The sequence below is a fragment of the Peromyscus leucopus genome, chromosome 5, assembly GCF_004664715.2.
Source record: "Peromyscus leucopus breed LL Stock chromosome 5, UCI_PerLeu_2.1, whole genome shotgun sequence".
In the NCBI taxonomy this organism is placed as follows: domain Eukaryota; kingdom Metazoa; phylum Chordata; class Mammalia; order Rodentia; family Cricetidae; genus Peromyscus; species Peromyscus leucopus.
This window is the reverse complement of record NC_051067.1, coordinates 3,019,072-3,034,193: the sequence shown is the minus strand read 5'-3', so window position 1 is coordinate 3,034,193 and position 15,122 is coordinate 3,019,072. Positions and strand designations below refer to the sequence as shown.

Here is a 15,122-nt window from a genome sequence, read left to right as displayed (position 1 = left end):
GAACATCTTGTTTCCAGCCACTCGCTGTGGCCAAACTGTTAAGGATTGAGTTAGGATTGGTGAGATTGGAGAAGTAAGACCTTTTGTTTGCTCCTGAGACTGGTATGGGTTGCTTGGTGTGGACAATAACTGAAGAATGGCAAATGCTTTTTGAGTAAGCATACTGTTCTACCTGGAAACTCACTGTTGTCTTTCAGAAGTGAACCCACAAGCATCAGTATTATGTATCTCACATACTTAATGATTTTAAAAAGTAATGTTAAATATTTAGCAGAGAACCTTAAATACGGTTATATGTTTAGAGACATGGAAGGGGTTCAGCATTCACCCCTGAGAACAAAAGCGAAATCCTAGAACAACATGCATCACACAATATCATTAAAGGGCAAATACAATTTAAAGGCTTTATCTATGAAGCTGGTAAATGGTTGTGTGTTTATTCATAAAGAAAACAAAGAAGACTGGGCGGTGGTGGTGCACACCTTTAACCCCAGCACTCAGGAGGCAGAGGCAGGTGGATCTCTATGAGTTCTAGGGCAGCCTGGTCTACATCCAGAGCTATTAAACAGAGAAACCCTGTCTTGAAAAAGAAAACTAAAAAAAGAAAATAAAGGAAAACATGCGGGCAAACTATTAACAGTGACGTTGGCAGTGGGAGGAAGTGGGGCTGGATTAGAACTGCTAGCTTTTTTTTTTTTTGGTTTTTCGAGACAGGGTTTCTCTGTGTAGCTTTGTGCCTTTCCTGGAACTCACTTTGTAGACCAGGCTGGCCTCGAACTCACAGAGATCGGCCTGGCTCTGCCTCCTGAGTGCAACTGCTAGCTTTTAATATTACATTATTTTTTGTTACTTAGTATTATTTTATTTGAAGTGTTCTAGTGAAAAATTCCTGTAAAATAAAACAAATAATAAACAAAGCCATCTAGTTCAATGCTTTCACAGGGCAGGGATTATATGTACAGAAAGAAACTTTTGTGCTCTGTCTGTAAAACATTGTGTATCTTGTTTAACATTCATTTTCCCTCTGAGGTAGGAGATAAATAACTCTCTGAAATTGTACTGTCCTTCCTTTAGACCCAACATTTTTCCCTATTCAAAGAAATTCAAAGAAATATATATGGTAAAAATTTTCAAACAATAAAAAGTGTAGACAAAATCACTGATTGAAGGAAAGTGATAACTTTGTTCAGATGTGTCCGAAATGGGTGTTAAGGCTCAGTCCACAGTGCCATCTTACTGCACAAAATGTGAATAATTTAAACTTTGAAAATTTGTGTGGATTAAAAAAATTGAAATGTCAAGAATTTTCATTTAGATTTTTTATTATTCATTGCACCATGGTTGATGGTGAGTACATAAGTCTGGAAAGAACTCTGATGAGGGCTGGAATATTGACCTCATGAATAAAAGAGCCATCCATTCTTCCCCTAAACATCATCATCGCCTTCTCTGTGTCTTCACACTGAATTGCATGTTGATTAGAGAAGCCATCACAACAAAGACCCATCAGCCTTGTAAACATAGGTTTTATAAAGATTGTGTACATCTTATAAAAAATGAAAATTCAGAACTCATAAATACAAAGCTGCTTACAGCAGCAGAGTGGCAGTCACATTTAACTGGAGTAAAATGCCCCAGTAGTCACATTAAATGGTGATCCTCAGAGACTCAGGTGTCATCCCCCCCAGCCGAGGCTGGTCCGTGAAGGGGGAAGCCCTCCTCTGTCCATGCCATCCCCACCTCTTCCTTGTTCTCCAGCAGCTCATACAGTGGGGTAGATGGCATAGGAAGCAATTCCACAGTTGTTGTTCCGGTCTCGGGCCATCTTTATGTATCCCTTCATGCCCCAATATTCACCCCAGCTGGAAGAAGAGCATATACACCATTAGGTAGAAAGAACACAGTGCAGAAGCATCATTACATTAACTCCTGATTGAAACACAGAGACAGAAGCCATACACACTTAATAGACAGGACCAGAAGGCAAAGGGTCAACTCTTGAATACCAACTGTTGCATCAAACAGGACTGTGAATCACAGCAGAAATAGGACAAGGCATCTCCCCACCCACATTTGGCTCAGAACTAGAAATACAGTGGTTCAAATTCCATCTGAACACTCCCAAACCATGACGTCTTATCATCATAAGCACAACCTGGAACTTCTGTATCCAAAATATATGGGGTAAATTGCTGAAACTTGTACCCAAATACTGCCTGCGCACAGTGCTTTCCTTTAGTGTTTCAAATGTAGATGTTTTTGGCTATTTATACCTGTTCTTGACCAGCCAGTATTTCTTGCCATCTGATTCTTCACCATAGCCGACCACCAGGACAGCATGATCCAGATTATTGCTGCTACAGTTTGCCTCATAATACATGCCTGGCAGGTAAAATCAAAGCTGATTGAGAGGCTCCAGTGACCCCACAGTGACTGCTGTCTCCCACAATAATGGAAACATTTCTAATTTCAGTGCAATGGCATACAGACAGGAGTGATTCTGAGTTAGCAAGGCTTGGGACACAAGCTCTTATGTAGCATAACAGAAATAAAGGTTAGCATAAATCCTTAGGGAAAACACTGGCTTGAATGGTTGTGAAAACCTCAACCTGCTTACAAAATATGTCAGTCCAAGGAAACTACATGAAATACAAAATACAGGAATCAAGAGGCACTCCTGAGACTGAACTACATAAATGGACTATCTATTTAAAATCATAAAGATTCAGTAACTGCAGTAAATTCAATAAAATTAAGCCCCATAAAACACAATTTTGCTAATTTAAAAAAAACATGATACATGTTCATGGGATTGTGTTTAATTAGTGTAAAATAGAAACAATACATAAATATTTCTCTTGTTGAATGTAACATCTATAACTCAAAATATTTACACCAAATTTTATATACCAAAAAGTCATCAAATTCACTGGCTTTGGTGGAAGCACATTCCCCTGATTACTGGAAGGAAGCACACTTACCGCCCTTATAGAACCTGAAGGAATGGTGATGAGAATCAATTCCAACAGAGATGGGTCCCACAGTGGCCACAGCCCTCATAAGGACATCCTCACTAACTGGGATTTTCACAAAGCCTGTGGCATTAGCCGCAGAATACTTAGGATCATATCTGCAGGGTCCATTCTTTGAAAGAAAAATGTAAAAAAAAAAAAAAAAAAAAAAGCCATGGTTATTGCTAACCACCTCCTTGAGAACATGAGTCAGAACTACACTCAGCTGAGTTGTCATCCACACAGGTGACCCAGAATTTGCTGCTGAGTATCTCCAAGTGTATATGCTTATAAAAACGTCACAGGACCTGAGAAGTTGGTAGATTTCAGTGGCTGGTATAAATTAGCCCATGAGTCTTCCATGGCATGCCATGCATATTCCTATAGATAATAACTTTTCATAGTGGAGAAATCTGTACTATTTGTGGAATGGTTTGCATGTACGCCATGTGAACAGAAGCAGGGGAAGCTACATGGAAATATGGAATCCGACCAGAGTGCAAAGGCTGACACTTTAACCACAGCAATTAGGATTTAATAGGATGGGTTCTACGATGGAAACAAATTCTGAGGACAGTAAATTAAATCTGCAATTATTCTGCTTTCTTAACCTGATCAAGAAAGACAACACCTTAGGATTTGTATTTACCCGCGCTTCATAGGGATAGAACACTCTGGTGTCCAGGCCTCTGTTTTCCTTCACATACTGGAAGGCAGGCTCCATCAAGCCACCATCACAGCCAATGTTGCCGTATGACCAGGAGCAGTCTATTAGATTCTGTTCACTCAGAGGAATCAGTTTGCCTGTTTTCCGGAACATTTGTCCCTCTAGGGAACCAACAGCACTAAATGCCCAACAAGCTCCACAACTACCCTAGAAAAGAAAGAAAAAGCTGTCACCTACAAGATTAATACAGATGTTGACAGCAATTCACATGACACAATGATTTCACAAGTGGTAGTGAACTGCATGGTGCGCCACAGTCAGCAAGGCAGGGATGGCATTTCTTTCTTGACTTGGCTGTGGAGATAACTGAGAATGTGACATGTCCTACCTGTTCTTTCACAGGAGTCACATAGCCATGCTTTCTCCAATCCACAGACTTGGGGACATCACCCAGCAGAGGCTCCTGGAATACCTTCATCTCCTTGGTCTCCTGGCCTTGAAATCCAGTCATCAGTTCCTTGAATTCTATATTGGTCTTCAAGAAAAAGTAAACAAATCATTGCAAAGGGAGAGATGATGTACAAAGAACTGAAGAGATGAAATCATGTTCTGTAATTCATGTCATACTCACCAAGTCACCAAAGGCATTCATCTCCAAACTGAAACCATGCTTCCCCTTAGCATAGTCCTCATTGTGCAGCTCAATCATTTTCCTATTGTTCTCCCACACTGCTCTCTTCTGTCCTTCTTCATTCTGGAATAAATACAGTGTGTATTCTACTTCAATCCTAACCCTAGTTCCCTCAGTGGAACTGCTTCTACAGATGGTGAGTACCAAAGGAGGCTGCACATCTCTGGAAGCCATAATCCAGACCCCATGCCAATAGTTTGGTTTGCTATCAGTGCTCACAAAGCATGCCATATGCTCATGCCAGAGAGGAACTGGCTTTCCCTATATAAACTCTCTATAAACTTGCCACAGCAAAGACCATTGTCTCTGTATTGCTCTGGGTAGTTCTCATGGTACCAACCATGCTGTATGTTTTCCCATGTCTTGTCTTCCACTCATGCCATTCAGCATCCAAACTGGGATCATGTGTTGGAGCAGCTGAGACCAGCCCCAAACAAAGAGTGGCCAGGAAGAAAATTGGAATCATGTTTTCAGAACCTAGAGAGGGTGAAGAAATGAGATTATGATCACAGAAATTCTTCAATAAACTCTTATTTCTACATAAGATATTAAGGCCACTGTGGTAGAATAAAACTATTTTATCTATCTTCCAATGATTGTCAACACAGCTAACAATGAGGCTGGCTTAAATCATACATGAACAAAAAAATTCCATGAGTCCAACAAAATGAAGAGCAGCTGTCCAGGGCCCCAGGACTTTGAGTGTGTGTGCACTGTGCGTTTAGCTCACCACAGGGCCTGCAGGCACCCAAGGTTCAGAAGGTTAAAGCAACAACTAACTCCTTAAGACATAGTTGGCCTACATTTTATTTCATTGATACTAAGGTCTCCTAAGCTAACCATAACTTAAGCACAATATATTCTCCTATTACACACAGAGAGATCTGCAAGACATGGGAGGGATCACAAGACATCATTTATTGGTGAGTACACACCAGGAGTAAGACTATGCCTTGACTCTTTCCCTTCTGAAATCTTTCTGGAATGCCTTCTCTAGAAAATCTTGGAAGGACAACAGTTAAGAATCTGTTTGCCCCACAACTGGGAAAAGCCTTCAGAATTCTCCTTCACTGTATCAGTGAGGAGGGCCCCATAGTTGAATATAGGATACATAGCCTAGCCGTCAATTTAGGGGAGAAACAAGGATATACTAATGCCAGATTTAAGCTTTATAAGGTTTTGCATGGGATACTCTAGAAAGGGCCTCCCTGACCTTTGTTTACATGAGAAGGATGATCTCTTTTGGCATAGGGAGGGATGGCCTCGGCAAATTATACAGAGGAAAACTGGCACTTCCTGTACTATGTAACCAGTGGCAGTCTATTAGGCTCTGCCCACCCAGAGAACAATTTTGCCTGATTTCACATTATTGAGATTTTGCACACACCTGGCCTCCTGAAAGGTCTGGTGACCTCCTGGGATCCCAATCCTTCCTATTCTGCATCCCCACACCAGGTCTGCTAAGGTTGAGTTGATACTCTCATTCCCGAGGGAGCTGCATGTTCCTGCATGGAGTCTCTCTAGGGCTTTCCTCCAGTGTCAGTTCTCAGTCTGCCTTAGGGGAGCGTTGGGGCTCACCTGGGATGTCCACAGCTGGGCAAGTGTTCTTCACAGTCTCAGGTCTTCAGAGGTTGCTGAGATCCCAGGCTCTGTCCCAGCTGCATGTGGATCCAGGCTTTAAATCCCAAATCTGTGGCTCCAGGACACTGTTCCTGCCCAGTTACCCCTCCCTGCAATGGGCTGGGTGGGCAACTGGACAGAACCTCCAGGCTTTCCACATTGATTTCCACCCTGTCCTGGGGCATTGGGTGTGGGCTGCCATGGTGGACTGTGGGGAAGGGAGCAGTGGGTCCCTGCTCCAGGGAGCAGAGTGTGTGAGTCTAGTGACATTAGGTGAGAAAGTCCTCTCACAGAGCTTTGGTACTTGACTCAGGATAGAAGGTTCTAGCTAACTCCATGTGGATTTTCAACATAACTCTGCTCTTCTATTAGAAGTAGAGATTTTAATAAAATCATTGCCAGTGCTCTTCCATGACTTGTTATATTCTAGCCCAGTGTTTCCCCTTTAATCCACAGCTAAGATGGATCTGCTGGTGGTAACAGACTCTGGGCTCATTCTCCCCAGTGTCAGGGCAGATGACAACCAGGTTTCTAAGAGTCTTTAGGGGAAGGCAATCCCAAAACAGGCAGAAGATGGTCCAAGCCAAACCAGGAATGAAGTGGGGTGAGGAGTATCCTGAGAATCAGGGCATTTGTAATTCGTCTCATCCTGTCTGCTCTCTGGGGCCTTTCTTGTCTCACATCTGCAGCTACAACAAAAAATTGTGAGGTCTTTGCACAAACCTAGGTGAAGAACAGGGAAGTGACCAGTATTTTGGAGTCTGCTTTGATTGTCATCACTGAGGTTACATTGTGTTTCTTTTGTCTCTGCCTTGGGATTGAATTTAGGGGCTTTAATTTGACAGAGGGTAATGCTGGAAGTGAGATAGAGTTTGGACAGCTTTTAAGTGAGAAAACAGCTATAAATCTACAATGTGTGGGTAGAAGCTCTTGTTATTTGCCAATTAAGAAAAATAAACCATAAATATTCTTAACCCTCATTACTCAGTAAAGTACATTGTAGAAAACAATGTTTAGTGATATATTCCCATTATAGTTCTCCAAAAACCTTTTATTTTCAAGACAGGGTTTCTCTGTGTTGTTTTGGTGCCTGTCCTGGATCTCGCTCTGTAGCCCAGGCTGGCCTTCAACTCACAGAGATCTGCCTGGTTCTGCCTCCCGAGTGCTGGGATTAAAGCCAAGTGCCACCACACCCAGCCCCCAAACACCTTTTTAAATCATATTCTAAGTTCTTTGATTAAAACAAGGAATCATATAACATTCTTATTTATAAGCTTATTTCTTCTTAATACTTCATTTATAATCCATTTAGAAACAAACTCAGACCAATAACTTTTTCACTGTTACAATAGGCTAATAGGAAAGTTGATCTTTCAGCAGCACATCTCTGGAATTAGGGACATGCACACCGTCTTTCAACTGCCATCACCATAAATCTGCAGAGTTTATTAGTCCTGCATCTATCTACCCCTCAGTTTTCTGTGTGACATTGAGGACTGCTACAGCATGAAGCTTGCATCCCTCTCTACACTGCAGCCATGATGGAAGTAAAGCACTATTCCAACTGTATAAAGCCATATGGCCATCCCAACGTGGCCAGACCCCACACATGTGCCAGTCTCCTGGCTTCTGAGGCTGAGTTACTCCTCCATGTGGATATCTTCACTTTATCTGCTCAGCCTTTGTTGCAACTCTGGCTGTCTTTACACCTTCTTCTTGCTAGTGACACTGCTGTCCCACTAGGTGACAAATGTATTTCCAATCTCTGCTTTTAATCGCTTGGGTACACATTCAGAAGGGCAGCAGACGGGTGTCTAATCCAGTTTTCTCCTTGTTCACACAGAGCAGGCACCACTGTCCTTGACCTCTAGCTGTGCCCAAGGGTGCTGATGTCAGACTCTTTGCTGACACATGGTATGTCCTCTGTTTCTCTTTCTGAAGATGCCTTCCCCAACTGTGTGCAGTGATTCTTGGCTGTGTTTCCCAAGGATCTGTGCTGTCAAGAATCTTTTCATCATTTGAGTTCTCATTGTTATCTTACTCACAGGAAATCTTTAGTAGCTCTTAGCCCTTTGTTAGTTCATTTATTTTGTGGTTTTGGTGAATTTTAGGAGTTTCAAAATTTATCTTTTTTTTTTGTGATCCTGATAGGGTGGTTACATACACACAGAGAGACAGAGAGACATACATAGACAGACACACAGACACACACAACACACACACACAGACACACACACACAGAGACAAACATACCTACCACACACACTGACACACACGGATACACACATAGACAAATATACATCACACACACACACACACACACACACACACACACACACACACACACAGATAAACATACCCACCCCACACACTGACACACACAGACACACACACATAGACAAATATACATAACACACACACACACACACACACACACACACACACACACACACACACAGTCTGTGTCACCTGAGTAAAGTAAGGGAACAATTTGTGGCAATAGGCTGTCTCCTATTAGCATGTGGATCTGAGTACCTGAACTCGGGACTCAGGTTGGAGACAGGTTTACCCACTGAGCCGTTGTGACAGCAGGGATTTTTACTTGCTTTGTTAGTTCTTCTGTTTTTACATTTGGAGTTTTAAATAATTTCCAGATAAATAACATTTGATTATCTTAGACACTTGGGTGAATGGTTTTCTCTGTGCCGATAGTATGACTTAATAAAAAGTTGTTCAGTTTTTAGAACATGTTTTTTTTTTTTTTTTTTTTTTTTTTTTTGTGTGTGTGTGTGTGTGTGTGTGTGTGTGTGTATGTGTAACAGCCCTGGCTGTCCTGGAACTCCCTCTGTAGAGCAGACTGGCCTCTAAGTCTCAGAGATCCACCTGCCTCTGCCACCTGAGTGTTGGGATTGAAGGTGTTTGCCAACACTACCTGGTTGCTTAATACATTTTAAAACTGTGATCAAATTCTGTTTTTTTTTCTTATCAACCTTCTGTTACATCCAAAAACTCAATAAAAATTCCACTTCAACAATGTGACCCCTGTGTTTTTGCTTAGATGGATAAATAGCCCCACTTGGTCATCAGAACAATGATTCATTTCCTGCAAGCAATGCACCCAGAAAGGTTCTAAGTGCCCGCCCAGCATTTTTTCCCTGAGCTGCCTCTGCTGGGTTCTCTGAGCTAGCCTGTCAGGGAGCAGGACAGCAGACCTTCATCCCAGAGGGTTTGTCCACACCTGGGAAGAAGGAATGCTGCACAGAGAGGCCAGAAGGTCTGAACTGACACACCTTGCTGAGCTTTCCCATTGGAATCAGCAGCTTTAGGGAAATCACGTTTCCCAAAGCCAAGCTCACAAAGTTTTCCCCGGACATTTGCATCTTGGTGTCTGAAGTTTCACATAACATTTAAATTTGCCTAAACAAACAGATATCTTGGGCCTTTCACATAATAGTCTTTTTATTTTTATTTTTGAGATTGTAATTTAATTACATTTTCCCCTCCACTTCCCTTCCTTCAAAGCCTTGCAGATATCCCTACCTGTTCTTCAACTCCATGGCCTCTTTTTTGATAAATTGTTTTTATATGCATATATTTATTTGCATATACATGTATATTCCAGAAAACCACATCCGATCAAAATGCTGACTAGTAGAGGAGCCCAGTCCCAATGCATACATCTATAAAACATTCCCACAGCTAAAGCCCAGGGAACAATTGAAAAAAAGGAGCATAAAGATGGTGAGAGCCAGATGACCAGGGTCTTTGCTGATGAGATTGTTTCTCCTCATAACACCAGGAGCTATAACCATAAGTATCTTACCAAAATAACTGAATAAACCTGGGTCAATGTCAACCATGACCCCTATAATAGGGGAGAAAAAATTACACTTGTACCTTACCATGCCCAAAGTGCTCTGAAATTAAATTTATACAAGGAAACCAAATTTTGGAAAATAGGGAATGAAATTAATCAAGAGAACTGAATGTATAAATATTCACATCAGTCATTCAAAACACTTGTTCAGCCAGGCAGTGGTGGAGCATGCCTTTAATCTCAGCACTCAGGAGGCAGAAAAAGGCAGATCACTGTGAGTTCAAGGCCAGCCTGGTGTGTAGAGGTAGTTCCAGGACAGCTAAGAATGTTACACAAAGAAACCCTGTCTCAAACACTCAAACACACACACACACACACACACACACACACACACACACACACACACCCCAAAACAAAAACCTAAAACCAACCCCCAAACAAACAAACAAACAAACAAACCCTGTCCATACAAAATCTGTGAAATGATGCTGGGCCCAAAGCACATCAGACTCCATCTCATGTTGTCCCCCTGTGCACTCCTCTTCACATCCAGTTATGGTCAAGAACCAGAAAGCCATCACAGCAGGAGCCCCACCCTCCACAGCCCTATCTGACCACACTCCCTCTGTGGTCAGGATCCTCTTGCTCCACATGCCCCAGACAGCACCTGCTCACACTGGCTGTCTGCAGCAATAGTCCTGTGTGCCCAGCAGCATCCCCCCACTTCTGATGCCTCTTCTTGGTATTTTCATGTACTGAGCCCTACTGTGCTCCTTGGCTACAAAGCCACCTTCTCCTTTCTTGGGGATGTTGCTTCAGATGGCTCTCTCTCTGCAGGGCCTCATCATTGTGGCAGTTGTGAGTGTAGTCATGGCCCTTAAGGAAGTCTTCCATGCTGTGCTTTGGAGTGCCATGGAGCACTGTATTTCACTTATCATTTACCTATTTATTTTAAATTTACATTTATTTTTACTTTTCTGAATTCACATCAAGTCCTCCTCTCCCTTCTCAAATTCCTGTTTCTTACTTCTTGTCAAATTCATGACTTCTTATTTCTTTTTATTATTGTTGTTCCATAAACTCTCTCTCTCTCTCTCTCTCTCTCTCTCTCTCTCTCTCTCTCTCTCTCTCTCTCTCTCCCTCTCTCCCTCCCTCCCTCCCTCCCTCCCTCCCTCACTCCCTGTCTCTGTCTCTCTCCATCTCTCAAATACACACACACACACACACACACACACACACACACACACACACACACACAGAGGCACACAACATCCACCCTGCTGAGTCCTGTCACTTTTTTTCTAGTGTTGTACCATGGGAGAAGGTATCCTCCTCAAATGAAGCAATGGTTTTCTTTGGAGCCTTGGTTATTTATCTCCTACAACCTTGGGATTCACATTCCACATCCCCTGGTGCCCTCAAGCCTGCAGAGTTGAACATGCAAAATAAGAGATCAGGGCTGGGAGGAGGGACACAGGTGAAGATTCAACAGCTTGGTTGTGTTTCTGATCTCTGCTGGTCTGCTATTCATGGAAATTACTTTCCCTCATTGAGAAGGTGTACAACCCATTTGTCATCTCCATCTCCACTACAGGAACACTCACTCCTGCAAACTGGTTCACTCAAGACTGCTTATCTGCAATGGAAAAACTCTTTGTTGTGAAGTTCCCAGTCACCAGCACATGCATTCTTGGGAACTTGCTAGAATACCACATTCATGAACCCTTTCCCAGGCCTTCTGAATCAGAGACATCATAAAGATCAGCAATCTCATTGCTCCTGGGCCTTCCATGTGATTCTGACCCACTGTCCAGGAACTACTGTCCCAGTGGTTCTGTGAGAATGACAGGAGGAGCAGGTGTGAGGAGCTCAGACTCTGCCTGGAGCCTCAGCATTGCCCAGTGCTGACATCATCTACACCAGCACCTCCCCAGCAGCACTCTCCTCTAGCAAAGCTTTCACTCCAAGAGTAACTGGTCCTCAGAGGTGGGGCTGTCCTTCCCCTGGAACGCCCAGCTCAGGTATGTGTGCATCTGGCTGTCTCCAAGAAGATCTCACTCTCCTCACCGTGGGCCATGAAGTCATGGGTTTCAATCTTGCCTTTATATGTACCTTGTATATATTTTATATATACTATATATCATTACTGGTGTGGATATCCTGCACATAGCATAATATTTACCATCTCAAGATGAGTATGTTGTGGATTAGTGATCTTCACTATGTTCTGCATCCATCACTGTCATCGAGATCCAGTACACTTACACCACTTTAAAAATTGTTCCAAGTTTATTGGTCACATTCAGTCTGAATTCCCCTCCTCTACATGTCTATTAATTACCCCTTTTCCCTATGGGCTTGTCTGCTCTATTCATGTCATAAAAAGATTCATACATTATGCTGTCTTTTGTGTCTGGCTTGTTCAAGATGAGGCTTTTATAGTCCATCCACATTGTAGCAGGTGTTAATTCTTCATATGGTTTTATGACTAAAAACATTCCTTTATATGAATACTGATTTTCTATTAATTAAGTAGTTTTATACTATGGCCTTGTTTCACCCCTCTTACTGTCCCCTCAGTCCTTCCTCCTAACCCCCCTCTGTTCCCACCCTCAATCCACCCTTTCTCCATTTCTGTTCAGGTAAGGGCAGGTCTCCCATGGATATCAACAAAACATAACATATCAAGTTATAGTAAGACTAAACACCTCCCTATGTCTCAAGGCTGGGCAAGGTTTGTCAGTAAAAGAGGTGGAGAGAGTCCCTGCTCGCATTGTTAGGAGTCCCTGGACTATCCAGCCTGTGGGTTCAGGTGCTCTAGGCACTGTCAGGGGTGGGCTTGTTCTCCTTGCATGGTTACTAGGCTAGACCAATCATTGATTGGCCACTCCCTCAATCTTTAGGCCACCTTTACCCCACCACATCTCATAGGCAGGACAGACTGCAGGTTGAAGGTTATGTCGCTGGGTTGGTGTCCCACTCTATCCACTTCAAGTCCTGCCTGGTCACAGGAAATGGCTGGTTCAGGCTATGTATCTGCTATTGCTTGGAGTCTTAAGCTGGGGTCATCCTTGTAGATTCCTGGGAGATTTCCCTGTGCCAAGTTTTTATCTGACCTCAAAATGCTCCCCTCCCCCATTTCCAGTTGTCTCTTTCAGTACTCTTTCCCTTCATCGCCTCCCAACCGGATCACTCATGTTCCCATCACCACCAGCCCCCAGTCTGCTCATGAAGTGTCTTCTATTTCTCCTTCCCAGAGAGGTCTGGGTGTTCTCCCTTGAACCTATTGACAGTGTCCTTTCCCTTACAGAACATTTTCAGTTTCATGAAGTCCCATTTACTAATTGTTGATCTTAGTATCTACACTATTGGTGTCCTGTTCAGGAAGTCACTCTGTGTTCTCCTGTGTCACTGCATTTAAGGCTAATTCCCCATTTTCTCTTCTATCAGGTTCAGTGTATCTGGATTTATGCTGAAGTCTTTTATGCACTTGGACTTGAGTTTTGTGCAGGGTAATAGACATGGATCTATTTGCATTTTTCTACATGCAGACATCCAGTTAGACCAGTACCATTTGTTGAAGGTGCTTTCTTTTTCCATTGTATAATTTTGGCCTCTTTGTGAAAAATCAGGTGTCCAAAGGTGTGTGGATTTACATCTAGGTCTTTGATTCTATTCTATTGGTCTACTTGTATGTTTTTATGCCAATACCATGTGGTTTTTATTACTATAACTCTGTAGTAGAGCTTGAAATCAGGGATGGTGATATCTCCAGAAGTTCATTTATTGTACAAGATTGTTTTAGCTATCCTGGTTTTTTTTCTTTCATATGAAGATTAGTATTGTTCTTTCAAGGTCTGTAAAGAATTGTGCTGGGATTTTAATGGAGATTGCATTGAATCTGTAGATGCTTTTGGTAAGATTGTCATTTTTACTATGTTAGTCCTACTGATCCATGAGCATGGGAGAGCTTTCCATTTTCTGATATCTTCTTCAGTTTCTCTTTTCAAAGACTTGAATTTCTTGTCATACAGGTCTTTCACTTGCTTGGTTAGAGTTACACGAAGATACTTTATATTATTGAGTCTATTGTGAAAGTGTTGATTCCCTGATTTCTTTTTCAACCCATTTATCATTTGTATATAGGAGGGCTATTAATTTTTTGAGTTAATCTTATGCAAGGATGGTTGAACATATGAAAATCTGCCAATGAAATCCCCCCATATAAGCAATCTAAAAGAAAAAACCCACATGGTCATCTAATTAGACGCTGAAAAAGCCTTTGACAAAATTCAACACCCTTTCATGATAAAGGTCTTGGAGAGATCAGGGATACAAGGAACATACCTAAAAAATAAAGGAAATGTACAGGAAGCCTATAACCAACATCAAATTAAATGGAGAGGAACTCAAAGCAATTCCACTAAAACCAGGAACAAGACAAGAATGTCTACTCTCTTTATATCTATTTAGTATAGTATCTGAACTTCTAGCTAGAAAAATAAAACAACAAGGGGATACAAATTAGAAAGGAAGATGTCAAAGTATCATTATTCACAGATGATATGATAGTATACGAATAAGTAAACCCAAAAATTCTATCAGGGAACTCCTACAGCTGATAAACACATTTAGTCAAGTGGTTGAGTATTCATTTTCTTAATCCATCTTCAGTGGAAGGGTATTTGCTTCTTTCTGTAATTTTTGGGTACTATAAATAATGGCCCTAGAACATTTGTGCACAGATTTTGTATAAACATATATTTTCTTCCTTCTTGGGTAAAATATTTGAGGAGAAATATATGTGCATCTTTTTGAGAACTTACCCTTGTTGCCTCCATAATGCTATTTCACTTCAGTGTTGCAGACAACAGGTGGGAGGAAGATAGTTGGGAATGAGTTTGACCTTTTGGCTTTCAAGAATTTTGTGAAGGGCTGACCAGCTACACAAGGATCCCATGTTCTTACTGACTTTGCAGGTCCCAAACAGTATGCTGGGAGACATGCAGACCCTCACTCTGGATGGAGTTCCAGTTCTCTATGATCTTTTCATCTGTCTTTTGCTCTCTGCAGAAGTAGAAATCTCCTCTTTTTCCTTTAATTATTCTGACTGTGGTAGACTATGGACTTCACAAATAAGAATATTTTGCTAAAATTTCTGAACCTAGATACCTCAAATTGCATAATGCTCTAGAATTCCATTCTAAAACTGTATGCCAGCAATGTTTACATTGAAAAGAAAGTGTAAAGCCTAAGTGAGGAGCCACGGACAGAAACGGTCTCAGGATACTCCATGTGTTTGCTCATCTCCTGCAG

The 15,122-nt window shown here is 41.9% G+C and overlaps 1 protein-coding gene across 1 annotated transcript; it reads right to left on the bottom strand.

The window, feature by feature from the left end:
* Window positions 1-1,762: 1,762 nt before the first annotated feature.
* LOC114709718 (procathepsin L-like) lies at window positions 1,763-4,835 on the bottom strand. Its single transcript, XM_028893692.1, has 7 exons — window positions 4,710-4,835; window positions 4,310-4,432; window positions 4,067-4,213; window positions 3,661-3,885; window positions 2,982-3,144; window positions 2,274-2,382; window positions 1,763-1,862 (listed from the first exon to the last, which is right to left on the bottom strand). The coding sequence occupies exons 1-7, from the start codon at window positions 4,833-4,835 to the stop codon at window positions 1,763-1,765; spliced, it is 993 nt and encodes a 330-aa protein (XP_028749525.1).
* Between the last annotated feature and the right edge of the window lie 10,287 nt (window positions 4,836-15,122).